Raw genomic sequence first — 25,720 nt, forward strand, 5'->3', positions numbered from 1 at the left:
TTTTGCATTAATAAAAAGGTTCTTTGTAATTCCGATACATCTAGTTATTTTTACAAATTTTATATTACATTAATGTTGTTATCCTTTCATCTGTGTTAAAGTCATGATTATAATGGGATTGTAATCATGACTTTAACATTCCCTGATATTTCATCAGGGAAATTTTTGGAGCTTGGTCAAGGAACATCAGGGAATTATCAGGGAACTTCATTTCCCGGATTTTGTTACCACCATGTAATAGGAAATCACATTGTTCTGTCACAGACTTTTGACTTTTTAAAAAAATCACCATAGTATACAATTACCATAAGTATTCAGATATTCTTGGTCATCTGTACTTTGGGTTTATCTTGAAAGCATGAACATAATTACTCATTCTACTGGTTGAGTACCATCATTGATAGGAATGTCAATGGTGATGCTTGATTGTTGGAAATTCAAAAGTTCTTTCTCTGGTAAGGACACCTTATATTGCTTAGCATTATTCAACTGGGTTTGGAGAGCTATCACTTTTGCTGCAATAAAAATAAGCTATTATAAGTATGTATATATATATATATATTTCTTTATAAGGTTACCTTTAATGTTTTTAATGCTTTATAATGGGAAAAAATGTGATATTTTTATGTATTCACTTAGTTGAACTTTAAGTGAAGAAAAAAATTTAATACATGAAATTCCACTTTCAAGTGTATTCATAACATGTAATTTCAGATTTAAATTAAGAGACTTGAAAGTAAGTATGGGTTTAACACGGACAAGGCCAGACGAACACTTCGTCAGTCCGTACCCCGGCACTAAGCAAAAAATTGAGAGGTGAAAAATAACTAAATCAAAGTAAGGAACGTGTCACAACATGTATGAAACAAAAAATGTTAGTTCCTTTGTAACTTTGGCTTATTACAGACTTGAAAATCATTTTAAAAGAATAAGAATCATCGGTAGGGTCGTGACCCGGAGCGGAGGGTGAACCACTCACCCCAGTTATTCAGAAAACGAGTCCACCGACGGTAAAAGTAAAAAAAAAAGGAGCAAATGAATAAAAATGACAAAAAGAGTTTTCTGTATATTTTAAGAAAATGCAGATTTAGAATATTATTTCGTAATATGTATTATGATATAATCTCTGTATTGTACGATAACCAAGCGAAGTGCCGCCGAGATGTATGTTTCAGACATCCTTTAACGACAAAATATCTGTTCATTATTCATTCGGTATTCAGTGCGTTTTTGAAACTCATGGTAAGCTACAGCAAGGAAAAAAAATTGGCTTCTTCCGAAGGAGCCACTGACATTTCTATTTCTTTTCTTTTCTTTCTTTTTTTTTTAAATTAAAATATCAACATGAAAATAACACAGCTAAGTGGAGAAAAATACACGCACTGCCGAAATATTTTTCATACAGGAAAGTTAAAATGAAGAGAGAGAGAGAAGAGAAATACACAGAGATGTGTAAAATAGTGTAATGAAAGGTTACATTAGTAGTTTTTAAATGCTTGAGGTAAAAAATAAAAGCAAAACAAGACTTCATGGAGTGATTCCGGATGCATGATAATAATAAAAAAAATAAATAAATGAAATAAAGTGGAAAAAATTACCGCATGTATCACATCACAATACAATTTTAGACTAAAATAATGAAAATATTTGCGATTCAAAAAAATAAAAATGTAAGGATGAAAATTAAAAATCTCTTCATAGAAAACTAGGGGAGAGTTTCCGATACATGTTTTTAAAATATAGATAGTAGAAGAAATGGAAATAGTGGTCGGTGTGTGTGGGGTGGGGGAAGGCGGCTTAGTGGATCCCTGAACCTAATCCGCTCTTTTTACGCCCCCAAAAGTGGCCTAAAATTGTGCTCTTAGAAACATTCCTTTGGAAATTTCCCGACTCCCCTAATACATCATGAATAATCGTCAAATTTGTTTTACAACAACAGTTTTGGAAAATTTCCCTGCAGAATCACAAACCTCATCTTTTCCTCTAAAATCATGAAAGGTTGGCTACAATTGCATTTTAAGGAATCTAATTTTGAAGTATTTCTTGGGGAAAGCCCCCATACTCCGTTATCCTTAATATCGATGAATTAAGTGAAAAATTATTTAAATTATTTACATTAATTGCCGAGTTATCTTGCCGTATTTTGTTTGTTTGCTAATAAAAGCATAAAAGACCGTTTACTTTCAGTAAGATATTTCTTCCCGTGGTTTAAAAGGGATGCAATTTTTTACTTTAGCACAGAAAGGTTCAAGAACCAAATCCTGCCCTGACACCGAGTAAATTAATGAAGTATTGTAAAACTTATACAGTGAGGAGAATTGATTGCATGAAAACAAGATTTTTTTTATATAAAAGTCTTTAATATTGATTAGAAATGAATGGAGTTCCATACCAATTGCATGTAATGCGTGAAAAGCGAATGGCAAAAAGAAATTTTCATTTAAGGAAATTAATAGAAATATGCGTCAAAAATTAGATTTCACAACATGCAAACACGGAAATGGATTTTTGAAATATTTTTCAATGAGTATCGTAAGTATTGTGACGTATTCGGTAAACATAAGTACAGGTTGATTATAGTTAAAGTTACTATATTTAGACCCAGGGCCCGATTAAGATATCGTTGGGACCTAGGTCAAATACTTTTTGGGGGCCCCCTGTATTCCAACTTTTTTCTTTAGCCGTTGGATGAAACAATTTTAGCCATTGCCTTGAGTAATTTCAGCCATTTAGGGACCCCTAAATATCGGGGGCCCTAGACCAGGGCCTAGTTGGCCTATTCAGTAATCAGGCCCTGTTTAGACGCACGTGGAGCCTATTCCAACAGAAATAAGTCATTAAAACTTGGTGTACTTAACATGGAAAATGAGGAAAGAAATCTGCAGTAAGAAATCACTTGTTCATATTTTTAGCACCTGATGAGAAATGGACACAAGAAGAAAATACAATGTTTAGAAAAAAACTTCATTTTAGCACAGAATGTGCTCATTGTGCTTTTCATTTGCTTGAATCACCTGTTCAAAGCATTTACAGTATGTTCAACAGTAGTACGAAAGGTTTCCCTATCAAATGTAGCAACTTGTTGATGAGGATTGCAATTGGTAAAGAATCCAAGAAGCAATCACCTTTGCAGAAAAAATATGAACTACGTAGTATTTTCTTATTCATATTTCTTTTTCATGTGGTTCATTTGAGATATATATATCAAGTTTCACTAGTGCAGCGAGAATTCGCTTTCTGGTGCAGGGGTTGGGCACCTCCACGCAGTAGAATCATGCGTGGTTGTTTTAGTTTAATAATATTGAAAATAAGATGTAATGAAATATTGCCATTGCCATTAAAGATTTTAAAAATCCCGCGTACATATCAGGTTGTGCGGCAGATCGCATGCATGTACTTTAGAATAATGAATACATTAAGAAAACAGTTCTTAAAAAAAATTGCACATGTACGTTTCAGGGGGTGGCGGTGAATTTCTTCCCAAAAAGCATAGACAGTAAGTTAGGAAAAATCTTGTTTACTTCTATTTTGTATCACAAAGATATATTTACATGAAATCCTGCATTGTCAGAACATGTATCTGCAACTTTTAGATCATTAATTTGTTTTGAATCTGAAATTTGATTGAAATCAACATAAATTGGTTTTATTTAACTATTCTCTACATAAATTAAGTAAAAATTTATTTTCCGCCCCAATTTTTCCAAAGACATTTATTATATATATTTATTTACTATATATTTTACATAAATAGACTATATATATTCTAGGAAATCACTTACCACTCAAAGTTTTAACAGATTTATAGTAACTTTTTCTGTAGTTGAGGAACTTGCGCTTGATGAATAATAATACTAAAGGAACTCCAACTATAGCCATAACTAAAACCACGATGTGGCAAATAGTTTGCCCTACAATTGGTTCACCTAGAATAGAAGTTGTTCATTTAAGTAACACAAATGCACAGTAAAGGATGAAAAATGCTAATTAGTTGAAAGAAAATTTTATATGCAGTCAGTAACCTTCAAAAAAAGATCTTTAATTTTGATAATTTAAATTTCTTATTTTCCTTCTGAATCAAGGCGAAGTCAATGGGGTTGTATTTTAGAAACTGATCAGCTTTGAATGACTTTTGCTTTGAAAAATAGCATTGATAAGCTTCCTTTGCCAGTTACGTTGTACAGTAGACGTTCGTTTTTCGGAATATATAATGATATAAATTTTTACTATTTTATGCACTAGTTTTGAATCCAATGACTCAAATATTTCTTTCTCTCTCTCTCTCTCTCTCTCTCTCTCTGTTTTTTCCTCTGCTCGTTTCTTTCCGAGAAGATGCAATTGTTTATTGTTAACAAATTTTTAAAACATTTTTTTTTCTCTCTCGCTGCGGGAGAATAATCGTGGGACCAAGCTACGTAACAAAATCTACATTCCGGGTGAGAATCCTGAACCCCATCCCTTCCCTTAATATCATCAAAGATGGATTACAATTTAAGACTTCAATTCCAAAAAAAAGTATATATATATATATATATATATATATATATATATATATATATATATCCAGAAACAGTATCCCGTCCCTTAAAGTCATCAAAAATGGACTAGAATTATGTACAGCAGACTCAAATTTCAATTTTGTCTCTTTTTTTAAACTGTCAAGTACTGAAACTCTATTTCCTGATTGTTCTCAAAGATGGTTCACTTAGGACTTCCCTTTCTCTAACTTTATCAGAAATTATCTACAATTGCGTTTGTAAGACTTTAATGTCGGAAAAATTCTGGGAGGAGTTCGTGATCCCTATTTCTTCCTTAACGTCGTCAAATATGGCCTACAATTACGTATTTTGCACTTAAGTTTCGAGAAATTTCTGGTATTAGAGTACCTCCTCTTAACTTGATTAAAAATCGTCTAACATTTCGTTTTTAACTCTTCAATTTTGAAAATTTCTAGGAAAAAAATCCTCACACTCCATTTTTCTAATGTGTTCAAATATCGTGTAGAAATGCGTGTTTAGAGCCTAAGTTTTAAAAAAAATGCCAATGGAGAGTCCCTAAAACTTCATTCCCTCCTTCAAACCTCATCCCTCCCTCCTTTGTTAGAAAATATGGTCTACAATCGCATTTTTAAGACATCGATTTCGAAAAGTTTTCGAAATAGAATTAGTCTCTGAATCGGGTAATAGTTTAGCCCTTAGTATTTAATTATATCGTTAAGTAGTATTTAATTATATAGTTGTAAATATGAGCCAATGAACGTGACTTTAATGTTTGAAAAATTTGTCAGAAGGACTTCACACTCCATTTTTCTAATGTGTTCAAATATCGTGTAGAAATGCGTGTTTAGAGCCTAAGTTTTAAAAAAATGCCAATGGAGAGTCCCTAAAACTTCATTCCCTCCTTCAAACCTCATCCCTCCCTCCTTTGTTAGAAAATATGGTCTACAATCGCATTTTTAAGACATCGATTTCGAAAAGTTTTCGAAATAGAATTAGTCTCTGAATCGGGTAATAGTTTAGCCCTTAGTATTTAATTATATCGTTAAGTAGTATTTAATTATATAGTTGTAAATATGAGCCAATGAACGTGACTTTAATGTTTGAAAAATTTGTCAGAAGGGCTTCAGATTCTAATGAATGCTGTTGTGTTATGCTTTTTTCTAAATTCATCTTGCTTAAATAAATTACTGAGAATTTTCTTATATATTGCGTACATCCAGAATCTCAATACATTATATTGCAAACCAATTCTTTACACTTATTCAGCGGAAATTTTATTTCTGCTTCAATATTGCGTTCACGCGACGTTTTTAATTCTCTCCGGACGCAATGCACCCGATGTTTGCCTCATTGTAATAATGATCTCCTTCTAAACTTGAAGCTAGATCTGCTCTCTAATTATCCCTACATATGTTTTGTGTACATAAAAACGTTTCAAAAGATGGGGAAGGGCGGGGGCAAACTCATGCTTTATTTCCTTAGACCATGAGGCCCATGTTAATGATCTAAGTTTATTTCGAAAGGTGATCGTCCCCTTCCATTCATGGGGGGGTTTAGTTTCATGGGTTTACTTTGGTTTTCAAATTATATGGAAAATGAAAAGCTTTCAATGGAATTTGAAAAGTTTAAATTCTTTGCACCAGTTGGATGGCGCTAAAATACGCTCTTTTAGGAAGTTAACTAGTTTACAATGTTAGAGCTTAAAGTTTTGCCCCGTCATGCCGCGATACATGCTGTTTTTTCAATATTTGTACAGCAATTAAGAAAAAGTGGAAAACATTTAAAACTTTGTAATATATTAATATATATGCGACTCAAATTCAAAAAAGTAGAATAGTTTTATTTTTAGGCGGAAAAGCTTAATCTAACAAATTATAAGAGAAAAGAACGTGTCTCCTTTCTTAGACTTCATTGTGCACATAACATTTCACATAAACGCAATTAAAAGTTATCATAGATATAATTCTTCAAAAGTTTATAGTGATGATACTCTACATTAAGTCAAATAAAAAAAAAAAAAGAATATTAAAATTAAAATGGGAAAAACATTTTAAAACTAAACAATATCAATATTTGTCGCATCATTTTTTTGCAAGAACCACGTCTTTAATCCTTTCAGATATAAATTCCACCAGCTGTTTACATTCAAGGCTACTGATACTGTTTCCATACCCTCTTCAATGCGGCAATGAGTTCAATTTTGTTAGTAGGTCTTAGGTCGAACTTTTTCATTAAATTTAACGATTCCACAAATTTTCGATGGTATTGAGATCGGTAGATTTGTTTGGCCAGTTTAATACCAAAATCCCTCTTTCTGCTTAAAATCTATGAGTCTATCTCGAGATGTGACACGAAGCGGAATCTTGATAAAAGATAAATGTGTCACTGAATGTGTTCCTGCTGAGCCTCAGCAAAGAGTATCATGCAGTAATCCAGTATATCTTGATAAACAGCGGAATTCACACATTTTTAAAGATACATACAATTGCCCAGTTCCAGCAAATCTTATGTATCGCCATAGGACGTCTGAATTTGAGAGAACGTCTTAAACAAGATTTCTCAAGTGCTTCGCTTTTCCAATGCCAAACCAGAACACCTCTTTCTTCAACAGATATTTCTAATAAAGATTCATCACTGTATGAAATACTTTTTGAGTCTTGTTGCACCCAAGTGAGCTTTTCTTTGCTCCAAGAGAATTGTGCACGTCTCTACTTCATGTTGATCTTTGGTTTTATTTCGAGAACCTGCAATTGCAATTCCATTTGATGCAATTGTCCAAGTGTAGTTGGCTTGGACAGGATAAAAAAAGATTCTTTCCAACACTTATGAATGTAAGAGGCATTTTTAAAACGACTATTTCGGACGACTCACTTTAATTTGTGTTCATCTCTACCAGTTGTTGCAAGCTTTCTACCTCATTTATTTCGGTTATTTTTTCTTTGGTCGGTCCTTCTATATTATTTTATAATTTTCGAGAACGTAGATAAAGAAATGTTCTTTTAATCTAAGATTAACTGTTTCTTTCTAACTTTAAACAATGATACAATAAGCAACATCCTTGTTTCCCGATTATCACGTTGACGACCCGTTTTCAGCAAAAGAAGAACATAAAATTGTCCTGGCACCAATCTTTATACTTGACGCAACCTACGCAGTTAACAAGTATGCAAATATATTCGTTACTTTTAAAATTCACCATTAAATGAATTGATTATTCTAATTTTTTGACCCATCTAAAAAATCAACATAATTTTCAAATGTGTTAACGACCCTTAAATTGTTAAAATATTTATTACCTTTAAGTTGTTGAAATTGTTTTACCGATTCCTCAATAACATGTTTTACTTTGTTTGATTAGCATGCATTCGTTTTACCTGACATATTGACAAGTTTCATGTAAACAGTTCTGATATTCTATTTTTTTTTTTTTTTTTTTTTTTTTTTTGAATTTGGGTGGTGCATATATAATTTCGTTTAAGATATTTTGCAATTGTTTCTACCGCAGTTACAAGTAATTTAGCATAGTATATTTACCCTTGAAACATGGTGAAACAGAAGCTGAACTTTCAGCATATTGTTGAGAATGAGTATCAATTATCAAAAATTCACTTTGAGTTATAAGTTTTTCTGAGAAGGCAGAGAAGCACTTAACCTAAGAGAAAAGGAAAACAATGATTAGTTAAGGAGAAGTTAGCTTGGAATTACACGAGCATACTTTCCCTATGTTGACAACGATATTCTTATAGCAGCTTTCACTATTAACTTAGGCAGTAGGCTCCAATATACCATTACCCAAATATAACTTTTTAAGAGTTGAAGCAGTTTTTGAGAAAAACTTACTTTTGTGAAAAGAAAGCATATAAATTAATGTAAATATGATGTAAAAATCATTCTTGCCGAACGATTATGCATCACGTTTCAATGAATTCTCATTTTTTTTAACCAGAATTGATTTTTTATTGATTTTTTATGTGAAATTTAAAATTTGAATAAATTTAAAAAATAACTATTAAGTAAAAACGATTCCTGTTCAACACTACTAAAAGAAACCAATGTTTAATCAAATGTAAAATTCTTTCTCCCTGAAGAATTATTTATTTAACCATTGCTAAAACAAATCCTTAAAAATTTTATTCCAAACGAATTTTCGCTTTTATTTTTTACTCGTAACGAAATACAATAACGAATAAGACTCATTATCAAGTTCATTGTGTTAGTAAAGATTTACTTATCTATGATAATTTATATCAAAAATAAGAGCGTTACAGTTTTCTCGCGTTATGAATTCACTTCATTTTAGTTCAATCAAACCATTTTTAACTTTTGTCAATATTAAGTATACGAGAAATTGCATTTATATCTTCGTTGATAACGTTTTTTTTTTTTTTTTTGCATCAGAGTTTGCATCAGATGCAACCAAATAGGGAGGTGCACATCTAGACCCCACTAGGAGTCTACGTACCAAATTTCAACTTTCTAGGACATACCATTCTTGAGTTATGCGACATACATACGCACATACATGCATACGTACATACGGAGGTCATTAGAAAAGTCGTTGTAATTAACTCGGGGAATGTCAAAATGGATATTTTGGGTGTCTATACGTTCTTAGGTACTTATCCACACGTGGTCGGGTTGAAAAAAAAAAAAAAAAAACTCAACGTTAATTCGGGGGTGAGCAAAATGGAAATTAAGGCCGAATTTTGAGTGAAAATTTTTTCGCGAATACTATGCTACTTTTTTGCAAAAGGAAGTAAAAACATTGTCAGTTAAGTCTAGCAAAACAGTCTACTTGGTTTAATTGTTTTTTCAGAAAAAAAAATGTGCAATTTGCATTTACAATAGTAAAAAGCATTAAAATTTTGAAATCGTGTAGGAAAAATCCCGATTTTTTTCTTCTTTTGCAGCCCTAGCTATGAGGCTACCTTATAGCATAATGCTTTAAGCTATATGCTATTATAGGTTGCTATATAGCATAGGAAAGTTTGTGGGTTCGATTCATAAATCACTGAGGTGTACTTTCCGAGATCTTCCCAACGAACGAGCTGATGTGTGCATTACATGACTTCCTTTTACTCCAATTTCATGTCATTTCCCCATTATTGGCAATTTTAATGTGATTCAATAGTTTACTCTCCAAATGTCACCAACAGTGGCCAAATTGAAACCAAATCTAAAAAAAAAATCGCCAAATTTGTCGCCAAGTTGGCGACCAAAAGACTGGCGATATATCGTCAACTGTCCGACAAATTATAACACAACTTGAGTTTACATCGAAATTAACAATGATTTTTCCCCAAAAAGGGGCAAAAGACCTCCTTAGGAACATCCGAATGCAATGAAAAGGGAAGGTGCACAACTAGACCCCACTAGGAGTCTGTGTACCAAATTTCAAATTTCTAGGACATACCGTTTTTGAGTTATGCGAGATACATACGCACATACATACATATATACGGACGTCACGAGGAAATTCATTGTAATTAACTCGGGGGTTGTCAAAATGGATATTTCGGGTGTCTGAACGTTCCTGGGCATATATCCACGTGTGGTCCGGTCGAAAAAAAACTCAACATTCATTCGGGGGTGAGCAAAATGGAAATTAAGGCCGATTTTTGAGTGAAATTTTTTTTTTTTTTGCGAATACAATACTTCCTTTTTATTTCCTGTTTTACGTTTGGGGGGGGGTGTTGAAACTGATTTTGCCGACTGACTCCTAACATTTTGCCGACTCGACAGATACATATGCACACACATTTTATGTGTGTGTGTGTGTATATATATATATATATATATATATAAATTCAGGGCCTCTGACCAGAATTCGTTACACATTGAAGTCTGGAACATGCAATTGTAGACAAACTTCAGTAATGCTAAGGGGATGCATTAATTTCATAGACTGCTGTCCTCCGGAAAAATTCCAAAATTGGCGTACTAAAAACGTGACTTTATGCTTTGGTTTATAAGAAGCAAGAGGATCGCGAGTTCATTCTCATTATCTTTTTCGCTGGAATCAATTTTGGACTTTTTTCTAGAAAGGGTAGTTTCGAGAGTTCTTCCGTAAAAATGTCTAAAAGCAAAGATTTTATGCCATCTTTACTGTCGCGAAGGAATTAATTGGGGGGGGGGGGGTTCGGGGGCCCTCCCCCGGTAGTTTTTCGAAATTAAAGTTTTAAAAACGCAGTTTTAGGCCATTTAAGGACACTTTAGGGGAGAGGGTAGGCAGTGCTGGATCTACATTTTTTTCCGAGGCGGAGCAAATCTCGAAACTGCCACCCCTATCCATCTTTCATCAAGTTTTAAAATAGAGTTTCAAAGAAAAAACATAAAAATAGTATGAATTTGCCGCCCCCTAGAAGTCGCCGCCTGGGGCAAAACCCCGTCTCCCCCTCCCTCTAGATCCGGCACTGAGGGTTGGTATTTACAGATCTCCAGTGGACAGTGGCAGATTAGCTAGAGAGAACGGCAATGAGGAATTACAAGGAATTTTATATGAGACATTCTGAGGAAATTCGAAAAAAAAAAAAAATACTTTATCCATATAATATTTAACACATAAGAACATTTTCTACTCAATAAGTTTTGTAATATAATGGTGAATTAATTATGTTGTATATAAATTTTGGGGGAAAAACCTCATGGTAATCATCCGTTTTGGTATTTTTGAGTACCTTGATTCTAGTTGAACCTTTCCATGGCGCACAAATAGGGATTTTAAGTATACAAATCAGAAGAATCGCTTGTATGCGGAGAAAGGGAGTTTGCAAAATAATTCGTGCTAATTATATTGTGTTAATAGTGTTACGCAAGAAATAGCGGTGTTCGGGGGTTTCTGCCCCTGAAGATTCTAAAAATGAAACTTTAGACAATCTTTGACGATGTTGGTGGAGAGCAGGCTCGGGAATCATGTTTGCTCCCGCTGGGGCTCAGGGGCACTCCCTGGGCAATTTTGTGAAGTTCCAGAAAGGCAATTATAGACTACCGTTAGTGATATTAAGGAAAGGAGAGAGGAATGACATCTTTTTAGTGTTGTGGGAAAGAGTGGGGTTCACAGGGCCGATCCTAGGGTGTCGGCCGCCCGTGTGCAAAGATCTAATGTGCCGCCCCTCAATAGTAATTTGCATATTTTGACTAATCTTTTACGTCCATATAAATATTTCTTCAAATTTCTATATCAAGTTCTAATTTAAAAAAGAAAAAAAAAACAAGAATGATGAACTTATAAAAAGGAAGAAAAGTTTTATAGTAATAGACTCCTAAGGTACAATTTATATCTTTGAAGAAAGTAACACATACCAAAATTTACTAGTCGTAAAAACGCATTTTATAGTCTATCTTCGGTGACATCAGAGAAAGGACGGAGGAGGGGGAATCAGGGGAGAGGGGATTGCTCCCAGAAAATTATCAAAATTGGCGTACGAAAAATAGTTTTAGTAATCTTTGGTTGTGTTTGGTTGCAAAGAGAAAAGAGTCGGGTATATTCAAAGTGCATGGAGAAATTTTCGAAATTGACGTCAAATATCGCAATTTTAGGAACTTTTTCGAGACTTCATTTGAAAAGTAATGTTGGAGTTCTCTCCAAAAATTCCTTTAAAATTGAAATCAATTCGAAGCTATTTTTTGTGACCGTAGCTTAGGAAAGATCGGCGCTCTTCCCGAAAATTTTCCGAAACTGAAGATTTAAACCAGCAGTTTTGTGTTATCTTTGTTGACGTTGCTAGAGGGAGGGAGATTCAATCACCTCCTATAGAAAGTTTTCGAAATTGAAGTTTAAAACGCAAATTTAGGCTGTTTTTGGTGACGGTAGGGGATCTGGCGACTTTCCTCCGGTAATTTCTCGGCACTATTGTTTCAAAAACCCATTTTTGGCAATATTTGAAAACGATTGGGAAACGTGAAAATATTCCTAACCGAAATATTTTTCGGAACTAAAATCCATTTAAGCAATTTTTGGGAAGGAAGGGTTTTGGGGCTCCCAAGTGGATATTTCTAAGAGCACAATTATATGGATGATATTAAAACTGGGAAGCTTTGGCGGATCTTTCGGATATTTTTCGATATTAATGTCTGAAAAACACAACTATAGACTTTTGTGCATCACACTTCGACGATTGATGGGTATATGCCCTAGCGCCGTAAAAAGTAACATAAGCCATGCCGTTCTCCTCCAGGGTTTTTTAAAAAATCGTATTTTACGCATTGTTTGATAACGATGAGACAAAGAGCGGGCGGGGGTTCAGTGTGCTCTCACGAACTGTTTTTTGAAACTGAGACAATTTCAAACTGAGGGGGTGGGATTAGGGGCCTTTCTAAAGACGCTAATTGAGACTATCTTTGGTAGTAATGTTTGGGAAGGGATTTCGGGGCCCTCCATCGGAAAAATTTCGAAAAAGAAATGCGAAAAATGTCATTAAGCAATTTTTGATGACATTAAGAAGGGCTGTCCTCTGAAAACACATTTTGGATTTTAAAGCCAATATTTTCAGGCTATGTTTGATTAAGCTAAGGTGGAAGGTGTGAATCAGAGATTTAATTGGGTCCTTAAGATCAGTGGTTCAAACAGCAAAATTTTCCGAAATTAACGTCCTAAAAATGCAACTTTAAGCCTTCTTTAGTCTCATCAAGGAGGTCATGGCATCTTTTTGGATCTTCGTTTTGGAGCTACGTTTAAATTTAGTACCCGGGGCAAGAGCCCTGTTCTGAAACTGAGCAGTTCATTCGTGATTTTAATTCGAAAAAAATGCTGTAAAAGGGGAAAATTACAAAATTTTAGTTTGTCATTCATATATGTTTGACTCTCAGGGGAGTCGCAATTTTCCACTGTCTCTCCACGCATCCGCGATGGTTGAAAACAGAATTAGTTGTTTGAAATGCTTGCAAGAGTATCTAATCAGTATAGCTTTTTAAAAATATAATGTAAAAAATATGTCTTCATTGTTTAGGTCTCTAAAAGCTTTGGGGGTAAACATTAGTGGCCGCCCTGGGCTCTGAGTGTTCCTTTTAGAAGGCTCCCTTTCATGCTTCAGGAGAGGGCCATTTCCCTCATCTCCCCTCCCCTGTATCCATGCATGATTACCGGTTCTGTCACAAATTTTGCAGCCAAATGAAGCATGTGCGTAAAGAGTAGATATTAATGGACAAATGAACCAACATCGGCACTTACCCTGATAATTAAACATTTAAAATTCAGCATATTTATTTGACTTATTATAAGTTATCTTGTGAGAAATTCTTGAGGAATTTTTGCTTGATTAAAAGAACTATATGATGCGGCCTGCGGCCGCTCTTGCTTTGGCCGCCCTTGTGCGGTGCACACGCTGCACACCTGCTAGGTTCGGCCCTGGGGGTTCATAGACTCTCCCAAATTTTTTTTCTGAGAATGAAGTTCGAAAAAAGTATTTTTACGCGTCTTGCGATGATGTTCGGGGGCTGCCCCAAGGAAAAATTTTAAGAGCATAGGTTTTGAAAAAAAAGAAAGAAACTCTGTAGCGACAGCTTTGATGGATTTGGGTAGTGGCGTAGTCAGGGGAGAGGGGCCGAGGAGCCCCGAAACGCTTGGAAAATTTAAGTCTGGTGTCCAATCGCGGATCCAAAAGAGTGCATAACCCTTCTTGGAGATCAAAGAGAGCCTAAAACCTTGTTTTTCGGCTTTTAATGTCGGAAGATTTTCGGGGGCGAGCCCCCGATTCCCAAACAGTTCTGTAATGTTTTCAAAAAAGGGGTTTTCGGAGCTTAAATTTCAAACAATTTTCGATAAGACCTTCCACTCCTCTCCCTCATCTGACGCAGCCAAACATAGCCTTTACAATGCTTTTAGCAGGACAGTTCCCGAACACCATATTCAGAAATACTGAAGGAGAAAGCATTTCAGCATTTCTGTCCCCTAGTTAAGAATATATTTTAATCACATTACTCATGCATAAATATTAAGGTTATTTATCACCTTTTATTTTACCCAGACTACCAAATAGGAGTGTACTGGTGTATTAAACTACTAACTATTAATTAATAACTAGCAGATATAAATAATTAGCATAATCTATAATGAAACCTATTTAGTGATTCAAAGAAAAATAATTAACGTGATAATCTCTTTGATGTAAGAACCTAAGAACCTGAGCCTCTTCCGAATTAGAATCTTGGCTACGCCACAGGATTTGAGAAAGGAGGATCGGAGTGTTTGTTTCCCCAAACGTTTTTTGAATTTTAGTCTAAGCATACAGTTTTAAACGTTAAACGACTATTGGTGATGTTAAGAAAAGGTGATATGAAGTGATTTCTCTCGAAATTTTTTGAAAATTGAGGCCTTGAAAATGCGATTGTAGGCCATCTGTGGTAAACAAAGTTCAGAGGCTCTCTCCCGCCAGCTTTTTGAAATTTAATGCCAAAAAACGAAGTTTCATACGATCTTCATTGATGTCATAGGGCCCTCTTGCAGTAATTTTCTAGAAACGCAACTCTGACTACAATTCATTACCATAAGACAAAAAAGAACTGGTAAGGTTCTGAGATTCCTCCGTCCCTCCCTCCTAAGCTACTTCCCTAAGTCATTTTATTATTAAAAGAAAAAAAAGGTGGAAGACCCCCCAGATTTTCTTTTTCAAAAACATTTTAGCAGTTTAGTTTTTCACAACGAAATTTTCAATTTTCACTCTAATGTTTTAATTGTTTAAAGTACAAAATTATGCAACCTTAAAACAATCTGTTCACATTTTGGACTTACAGACAAAGATAATTTAAAGCTTTTATATTTTAGATTGAGGTAGGGTTAAACGTTTAACATTTGGAATACAGGTGGTATTTTTCAGTGATACCTAAGTTAACTTTTTTCTCTTTATTAAAAAATCAGAAATCCTGAATCTCTTGATAACTTTCATTTTACGTTAATTTTTTACTGCTAAACACTCATTAGAGTTACTGCGTTGCTGGTGTGACTTTTCTTGACAAGATTTTGAATCTTTTCCTCTATTTAAACATCTTCCTTACTTTTGTACTGGCGGTCCCTAGGATGCTATCATGTTTATTTATCTATCCTTTTTTTTTTTAAATTAAAACTTGTTATGTAATTCTATAACGCTTTGGCTATTTTCTTTTCTTTATTGGTTAAGAAAATGTTTGAAACGTATTCAGCCGCCTTTGGTTTGGTAATTTTAATGATGTACAAGTTTGAATATTCCTAAATAATATTTTAAGACAGCATTTTCTTCTGAAATTTTACAGCACAAAAAAAAAAAAAAAAAAAATCTTATTTATTCTTTTTTTTTTTTTTTCTTTCTTTTTCGTTTGCTTTTTGAAATCTTTAATACCCAATTTTTCATCCCAGCAACCTTCTTAGAACTCTTTTATTTTTCAATATTTAACGGAAGATATATCTATAAAAAAGGGGGGGGGTTTAAAATAATGCTTTTTGAAAATATAACGTTAAAGTAATCTTACCTTTTCTGCTGCATTTCAATAAGCGTTTTTTTCTCAAATTTAAGTCAAAAGTCAAATACTTTTTCAGATTTTTCCTTACTTGCCACAATAACAATTATTGATCGTTCACATGCGAATAACGTTCAAAACTTTAACTAGTCTTTTTTTTTTTTTTTTGTGCAATGCATAATGAATAAAATAACTCTGTGTAGGATTGTCACCCAAGTCTCAAGTCTTCTGCCAAACTCCATGCCACTTGTATCTCATCAAAGCTCCAAACGCCAATAACGAATAACCTTGTTCTTCCTTCTTCAGGCATAAAGTTCACACAGCAGGGGTTCGGGGACCCGGACAGACCGTCCTCCGTCCTAAAGCACACATCAACAGCTCTTCTCAAATGTTCCCTCGAGCTCCAACTTCCAGAGAAAGGTTTTTAACAGAAAATCCCTGAAGGTCCAACGTTTCTAATCTCACCCCCTAGCCCCAACGTGACTGCCGTCTCCACGACGGCATTTCTGAGTGCTACAATTGGCGGACAAATGTCTTGCTTTAGTTACACAATACACTTGTGTGGTCGACAAATAGGGATAACCCCTGCGAGTAGAATACTATTTTGGTTTTTACTCGTTAGCCTAGAAAAAGTGGAAATGGTGCTGAATGTGCATTCAGAAGTTGGTTTCAAAATCAAACACTTAAACTATGCACCAATGTGACTTTGTATTGTAATAAAATCTCTTTCTCTCTATTTTAATTTTTCTATCATTTCAGAGCCCCATGTATTTCTTCCATTTCTCCCACTTTGCTGTGGATTTTTTTTACTGATGATTCAATTTTATAAATGTGTCGATTGCCGACTGCCCAAAGCTATCTTTTTTATTAATGTAGTGTTTTTAAACTGAGACTTTCCGTGGGTTTCTTTATAATAATTAAATATTTTTATTTTGAAAAACTATTTGAATCGTACTTCTCGGCTGCTCACACGTAATCTTAATGTGTGATACAGATTCCCGGCTATTTCTAAATAATATGTTTTAAAGATTAAATTTTCTTTTTAAAATTTACAGAATAAACACTCATTAGAACACATGCTTAGCATAGTAAGTTTGTTAAAATGAGAAAATGTAAATGTGTGCACACTTAAATTTAACTTTTATCAAAGATATATTGAATTCAGAATTAACTCTATAAGTAAAAATTGACAATTGTAGCTGAAATTGCCGACTGAGTACAGGAAGGCAGCGCCCATTGGGAGATCCCCAGAGCTTCCATAAAAGCCTTACTCGGCAAAATGTATCTGATGATTCGGCAAATTTTAAGACATTATTGCATTTTTACATTACTGAATGTACCTATTCATGTGTGCATTGCATATCCGTATTTTATCATTCGGAAAATTGAGAATTTTCCCCAAAAAATTAATTTCGGGGTGACCCTGGATACAGTGTCGGCAAAATAATATTTGTTCAAGTAAATGTCGGTAAATTGTGCAATTAAGCAGTCGGGGATGTTTTTCACATGAATAATCGTCGGTGATCACAGGATGCACTCTAAAAGGTGAAAATGTGCTCATGGTCAAACTACATACTACTTTACTCAAAGATTTAGAATACGGAAACAACGTAAAAAGCAAAAATGCCGACTCTAGCCGAATTTTCTGAGTGGACGCCTATTCTCTCGGCAAAATGAGTTGTCGCAAACTAAGCAATCGGCATAGTGTGAGCAAAATAAAAATGAATGTAAACGGAGATCCCATTCATTATTTTCTCTTGCGCAAAGTATCAAAAGGTTAGATGTATAACTTTGCATGAATATGCTAACTTTTATTTTAAATTCCCGTCAATTAAAGCTTTGAAATTCCGAAACATTGAAAACGCCGACTGGATGAAATCGCTGGGAGGGTGAGACACCCCCCCTCACCCCCTCCCCTATGGCGACGGTCCTGTGTATCTCGCATAACTCAAAAACGGTATGCCCTAGAAAGATGAAAATTGGTACGTAGACTCCTAGTGGGGCCTAGTTGTGCACCTTCAATTTTGGTTGCATTCGGATGCTCCTAAGGGGGTCTTTTGACCCTTTTTGGTTGAAAATCATTATTAATTTCGATGTAAACTCAAGTGGTGTTATAATTTGTCGGACACTTGGCGATACATTGCCAGTCTTTTGGTCGCCAAGTTTTGTCGCCAACTTGGCGACAAATTTTGCGATGTTTTTTTTTTTTTTTTTAATTAAATTTGGTTTCAATATGGCCACTGTTGGTGATATTTAGAGAGTAAACAATTGAATCACATTAAAATTGCCAATAATGAGGAAATGACATTAAATTGGAGTAAAAAGAAGTCATGTGATGCACACATCAGCTCGTTTGTAAAAGGAAGTAAAAATAGTTTATGAAAATCGAACTATGCGTACAAAAGTTATTGGATGGAGAAGGGGTACACGGAGAACACACATTTTCCTTCGCAAAACTCTGCTTTCAATTTTTTTTTTTTTTTTTAGTTTTCAGTATTTTATTAATTATTTTAATTAACTTTTTTTCTTGTTGCAATATTATTAGAACTCCTTACGCCATCTTTTATGCATTTTCGAAAAAATTTTACTATGAAACAGCTCAAAACATTGCGCAATATATTTACTACTATCTGTCCTTCACGAGAAAAGCACCCGCCGTGAAGTCTGAGCCCATCTACCACCATAGAAACGAACTTCGTACATTTTCTCGTGATAGATTCTGTCCATCTCGACAACGATCTCGACAACGTTTTCTCGAAAACGAGAAAAGGGCATACCATACATCCGTAATATATGGTATGCCCTCAAGCACAGTGAAAATTTCAAATGTGGCAATTTTTGCAAAGATAGCTCGACTAACCGCAAGTCGGAAAACGAAAGTATTTATAGCAGTTGATACATTTTGAAAGAAAGTTGGCATGTTTAGGAAATTTCTGCTGTAATTGTTTCATCCTATTTTTTATACTACACTATCATATTACACTTTCATATTACGCTGACTACACTATCATTTAAAAATGGTAAAATGCTTTTCTCTGTGCAGACTTTAAAATTGAACCAATCCAAAGTAATTTGCCGACTTCATTGCAAATATGTGCCTTTTTCCTGTAGATTTATCCACGTCATGTATCAAATAACTTTATTTAATGACTTTGAATTTTCATCACGAAATTCAGCAGGACTGCGGAGTTGGACGGAAAATGACCGACCCCGACTGCAGAAATTTTAGAACCTCTGGACTCCGACTCTGCAGCACTGGCAGAGTTGCCGACTTTGGGGAGAAATAGCCGACTCTGACCCTTGGGACTTTAAACCTTCGACTCCCGACCAGGAGTGTGCACGGAGGGGGAGTGAGAACGGACATATATTGGCCCAGGCCTGAGCCTGAAAGGGGTCCGATATTTTTTTTAATAAGGGGTGAAATATATGCAGGAATTTTGGGTAAACAATATGGAGGTTGCCCCGTAAAAGTCATTTGTGACGGGCCCCAGAATTTCTGTGCACGCCCCTGCTCCTGACTCCGAATCCTTTACCCCAAAATCAGTCCAGCTCCGACTCCGCTGCCCTGTATGCACCCTGTTTGTAAGTGATACAATCCTTCAAATGTATTAGCACATTTCTTTTCCTTGAAAATGCACTTGAAGAGTGCCCACAAGAGAGGAGGGCATGGCGCAGATTGCGACATTGAAATTTCAGGGAGAGTCATGACCTCTGTTTTTGGGGGGTATTCCGTAGCATTTTCAGGGGTGCGCCATCGCTCTTTGAGGGCACCACGGAACTGTTTTCCGGAAAGGAAGGAATTTTCCTGTGTTTTTAGCAAAATATTTAGGAACTTAAAATTTTCGGATCTTAAACACTGTCTGCAATAAGAATGGTGGATTGCATTAAGCAAAAATATTGGTTTTAATCTATGAAGCATCGAAAACAAACTACATATTGAACATACAAACAAGAAAGTCTTACCTGAATTGAATAAATAGAGTCTTGCCAAAGCGTAATAACAGCCGTGTTAGTTGTTATGTATAAATGACCGGTAATGTCCAACGAGTCAATAACGTTCCACAAAACTTCGTATTTCAGAGGTTCAAAACCATTCATTTTTGGCCAGCTAATGGTTGCTTGGAGAAGTTTATTGAATGAGTCAAAGAGCTCAATAGATTGCATGTGTGGCTTCCATGTGGTGTTGCTGCTTTGCATATATGCAGCAGGAGCCATAGGTGCCAGCAACAAACTATCCAAGAAGGAGACTGCAGTGTCGGAGACTACTTCTGTTGAATTCACACCAAGCAAACGAATAATGGTGTCTTGGTCAAGGTAAGCCTTTCTGACTTTCAAAATGTGAGATGTTGTCTGGAGAAAAAAGTTTTATAAATTTTGTGATTGAGAAATCAAAAGAATAAGCATTTGTTTTAGAATCTATGTTTACTTTCTAAAATTAAAAACCATGAAAAAAAATGTTAATATTTTAAGTTTCCTTCAACAAAAGATTGAAATAGAACGTAAAACATTAAATGAAGGGCTGGGAGCAATAACATAGTAACCCACACTTCATGCAAAATCAAAAGGTAGAAACGTTGTTAAAAACAGTACTGCTGGGTTACCACTTTTTGGGATCACCGCAAATTTGAATGGTGGAAGCAATAACATGGTAACCCAGGACTTCATGCAATATCAAAAGGTGGTAACCCAACAGTACTGTTTTTAACAACGTTTCTACCTTTTGATTTTGCATGAAGTGTGGGTTACCATGTTATTGCTCCCAGACCTTCAAATTAGCTAATAAATTTGTTTGAACGTGGGCAATATTGTCCCAATTCATTGGTAAGCTAATAATATCCCGTCAAGCTATCTAAAATCAGACAAAATCGGTCAACATGAAAGCCAGAAGTAACGAACTCTTAAAATTCATTTGGGAGAAGGGGGGGGGTGCGGGTTCTGCCTATAAATGCTGCTTAAGGGCGTCAGAAATATTAGCGCTGCTCTGACCACACAAGAGCAACAAACACACGACACAATGCCAAATAACTAAGCTTAAAAAAGAATCTAAGGAGCAACAAGTCCTCAAAAAAATTCAGTAAAATCCAATGTTCAGTCTTCACTGATTAGTGAAAGGATAGTTTGCTAATTCAATCAACGCTTGTTTCAAGCAATGTAAGGCTATAAGAAAAAATTACAAACACAATGGTTAATATATGTCTAAAATTTAAGAGCAAAATACTGATCAGACCAAGAATTATGAAAATCTCTGGCATTTTTGCAACTTTAAGCATTACAATTCAGAACAACATTAAAATCACAGGATTGTCCTAGCTAATCCCGGTCGCTGGCAAGCTTATCTATGTTAGTATTTTCCAGTTTGTTTTTACAATTATTGAGTAAACAACTTACTATAACTTGTGAAAATGGTATTCAAACATTTTGCGGCAGTATGTTTGAATTTGTTGGATTTTAGACATGTTGTTCATTAACGACTGTTGATATAAAATAATTGAAGAAGTTTTTGTTGCAATTTTGCTCCTGTGAAGGGTATATTTAATTTTAGTCCATTGTCTGGACTGGACTATAATTAGGGTAGGGCGGGTCTAGTTGAGCATAAGGGCGCGTTGAGCGATCAATATATCTCGAAAGCTATTCACCTTTTGTTAGACATCAAATGGCGGAAAGAAAGGGTTATGGGAGGGGAACTCATCGCGCAATCTTCAATTGCAGCTCGACAAATAAGTGAAGTATGCGTGCACATTATTTATTTTGTGGCAAAAAAGTGAAAAACTCATTTGCCGCAAGTTTTCGTCTGTATTAGTCCTAATTTATCTGTTTTCTGTCAGGCAAGTTTTTTTCTTTCATAAATTTTCTGTACTTTTGATATGTATGGTGATTCTGGGTACAATTCGTATCGTTTTTTCGTAATCTGACTTTTATTTTAACATTTTGGCTTGGGGTTAGTTGAGCAAGTATTGCTCAAATGACCCCCGCGACTTAAAACAAAAGTAGCAATATATTTTTTGCTTTTGTTAGGATACGGACTTATTAAAAAAAGAAAAAAACTACACGATTTTCTAACACTACGAACGACTTGAATAATGCTGCAAAGGCTGTCAATGGTGAGGGAAAAAGTGTGAATGCCGCCGCAAAATAATTCGATATCAAACGGGTCACTTTGACAAGATTTTTGAAGAAATTAAAAGATGGTGATTCATCTATGGGTTATGCAAAATCGAGGCAAGTTTTTTCTTCCCAACAAGAGGACTCTATAAAAAAAAATACTTGCTGCAAATGATATCAATCTATTATGGATATTCTCCAAAAGACGTTCGTCGTCTTGCCTACGAGTGTGCTGTTAAATTTAACATTAAAATTCCATCCGCCTGGACTCCAAATAAGATAGCCGGAAAAGATTGGAATACAAAGTTTTTAAAACGAAATCCGGAACTATCCATCGACCAGAACCATTTCAGTTACTAATTCAAAAAAAAAAAAAAAAAAAAAACTTTTAAGTTTTGTTAATTTATCACTTAAAGACTACAAATAAAGAGTTGATTGTCAAACAGAAATTTTATTTCATCTCTGGTTATCATTTATCCTATGGTTTGGCTAGACATTATAAGTGCTCAACGTGTCCCATACCCTTGCTCAACTTGCCCCATCTATGGGGTACGTTGAGCAAATTTGACTTTTTGCATTCCGACAGCTGTAGTTCTTCAACGTGTGCTATTAGCAACAAATTTCTATGGACACTTTTGAAAAGGGATACATTGCTAATCCAATAGGTTGCATAACAATCGATTGAGATTTATTGTTGCGGAGCAATATCCGTTCAAGTGAAAAATTGCTCAACTAGCCCCGCCCTACCCTAAGTCATTGAATTTTTGTTTTTGCTTTGTAAAATGAAAGATAAGTACATCACTCTTCACTCATTTACAGGCATAACTGAATTCTTTTTACAGAAATTATTCCTTGCGATGGCCCTTCTTGATCTTCCTTATCTCTGACCTTGACGGCATAACTATTTTTTCTTTGTGATTAGAACGATTTTTTAAAATTCTTATTTGTTCACTATGTTTCCCCACACGAAGGGGTCAAAATATTTAATAATCCTTCATAAATTACATATGAAGCAGTGAGAAGCAAAGGGATGTAAGTGGCAAAATTAAAAATTTCGGGATAACCAGTACAAATGGTAGGTGAACTTCTCCTCTGCCTTGGGGTAAGAGATAGCACAGGTAACCCTGGTAAGTGCTGCTGTACAGCATGGTTTAGAAAAACTTTTCAATGAAAGCCTAACTAAGGCCTAATCTTTAAACGCAATTTGCTCGAAACTTGAAAATGTCCACTTACATGCCTTTGCTTCTCACTGCCTCGTACAAAAATTAATGGGGAATCAATGAAAACAAATCTTATTAGTAGGTGAAAATTGTGAAAATTATTAAAATTGATTTTTAAAAAAAATTAAAAAGTCGTGCATATTTTGTAATCAGGGGCACCCAGAGTTATAATTCTCGGGAGGTGGTAATGTTACAGTTTATCAAATGAAATCCCAAATTTTACAGAATGATAAAATACGAGCACGCACACAAATATATACAATGTCATCTAATGAGAAAGAACATTAGGAATCAATATATATATATATATATATATATATATATATATATATATATATATATATATATATATATATATATATATATATATATATATATATATATATATATATATATATATATATATATATATATATATATATATATATATATGTATATATATATACTAATTTTGAAATAATAAGAGAAAAAACCTTACTGAGATGCAATATGGTCTCCTAATTTAACGAAAAAAGAAACTTTTGGGAGGTCAGAGTGACTTCTTATCGGAGTGCCCCTGTTGGTATTATTTCCGTAGGAATGACCCGCAGCTAGTACTATAATTTAGCTCTTAGTTATTCTGAAGTTTTCCGAGCTGAAAATCTGTCTTAAACGAAGTGATTAAAGTGTCAAATATTTTGACAAGCAGCTTTTTTTTTTTTTTTTTTTCAATCTTTACTTTTTTTGCGATAAAAACCTTCATGTTTACCTGAGATATAACACGCCAAAATTGATTTGAATCTTTAAGAAGCAAAACATACAAAATTGCTCCTTCGCTCTGTATATCTTGTTCAGTGATCCATTCAATGTTTACATAGTTGCGCTCAGGGTCATATACACTTTTCAGATTCACAACTGAAGGATTGGATTTTCCTATAAAATTAAAATGTTGTGGTTAATCTTAATTTGAACTTATTTTGTTGTAATTAGTAGTGAATTGTTTTTAAAACTTTTAATTATCCTTGTAAAAAGAAGTAAATAAGTAAATAAACAAATCAATAAACAAATAAATAAGTAATATGTATAACGCACACACACACACACACACACATATATATATATATATATATATATATATATGAATCGATGAGTTCAAAAACCTGTCATCTCCCCATCAAAACTAATTTTACAGGAGAGACAAAAAACTAAATTTTTTAATATCCATGTGATGTGACATATTTAGCTTTTTTTTCCCCCGCACAATATGGCTGGCTGTTTACCTACGATTTCATCACTTCTGTGGGAATGTGATATTTCCTGTTTGATTTAAAAAATAATTAAAATTGGAGATGACTTGTTTCATAGACGGCTGGTGCAACAAAAAAATGGGAGGGGGGGGGGGGGGAGACTAAAGAAGTAAGGGATGGTAAGGGGACGGCGATCCTGAAGCTGATTTTTTTTTTTTTTTGGAAAGTTGGGCTAAATTATTGAATTTTAACTTTAGCTGATTAAAAAACTTGTAAAAATAAGAAACGTGGCCTCAAAAATTAGGACGGATGACAACCGATCCGATTTTTCCCATTCCAATTCAAAGTTCTATTCTTATAAAGTAATATGATAAAAGCATTTATTTGTAATTTGTCGTTTTTATTTTCGTGAAATAAATCAATCCACATCGTAAAATAATCACTTTTCAGTCGATAATTAATTTTTAACTCTAAAAAGTGAGTGGGCAAAGCCCCTTTGCATTAGGAAGTGAGGGGGCAATCCCCCCCTCCGTAGAAGCCGCCTATGACTTGTTTTCGAACAAAAGCATTACAAAATACTTTCCATTACTTTGACAAGGAAAATAATGATAATTTTCATATAAAATTTCAAATGAAACTTATTATAGTACTTTTGAAGTAAAGAATCACATTTGTTCCGTCATACTTATACTGTGCTATGCGTATTTTAATCTTTTTTTCTCCCTCTTTTTTCTTTTCTTTTCCCTTTTCTTTTCTTGTTCTTAATTATTCAATCCTTTGTTCACTGTTTAGCTTACCACTTATAAAACTATCGAGAGTTTGAAGAACTAAATTAACTTTTCGCAAAAATAATTATTGAGTTCTCGATATACTTTGTCGCAAAAATTCTGTTGAAATAGCCAAATGGAGAAAGATATTTAAACAAAGTCTTTTTTTACTTTGCTTTTGGTAACACGGAATTATTTTTATTTTAGCACTTGTAGCATCCCCTTCTTTAACAGAATCTTGATTAAGAGTGACATACATTTTAGTTCATTAGTGATTACTTCATCGAAAGGAACTCTAAGTAAGTGGCCCTATGCATTTTAGGGGAACTTATTGCTTAAAGTGGGATTCAAACCACTAGGGAATTGTAAGAAATGTTCTGATCAATTACATCCACACCCTGGCCAACGTTTGAAGAGCCTCGTGCCACTGGTCTTGTTGACTTCTTTCATATTGGCAAAAAAGGATGGCAACGAAA

The 25,720-nt window shown here is 34.5% G+C and overlaps 1 protein-coding gene across 1 annotated transcript in view; it reads right to left on the reverse strand.

Moving 5' to 3' along the window:
* Positions 1-2,798: 2,798 nt before the first annotated feature.
* Positions 2,799-25,720, reverse strand: part of LOC129219032 (uncharacterized) — a 58,670-nt gene continuing 35,748 nt past the window's right edge. Inside the window, exons 5-8 of the mRNA XM_054853352.1 lie at positions 24,000-24,163; positions 19,893-20,279; positions 8,034-8,151; positions 2,799-2,815 (exon numbers count right to left, since the gene is read on the reverse strand). Coding sequence (XP_054709327.1) covers positions 2,799-2,815; positions 8,034-8,151; positions 19,893-20,279; positions 24,000-24,163 — 686 coding nt within the window. The remainder of the gene's footprint in view (positions 2,816-8,033; positions 8,152-19,892; positions 20,280-23,999; positions 24,164-25,720) is intronic.

Source organism: Uloborus diversus, chromosome 3 (assembly GCF_026930045.1).
Source record: "Uloborus diversus isolate 005 chromosome 3, Udiv.v.3.1, whole genome shotgun sequence".
NCBI classification, from domain to species: domain Eukaryota; kingdom Metazoa; phylum Arthropoda; class Arachnida; order Araneae; family Uloboridae; genus Uloborus; species Uloborus diversus.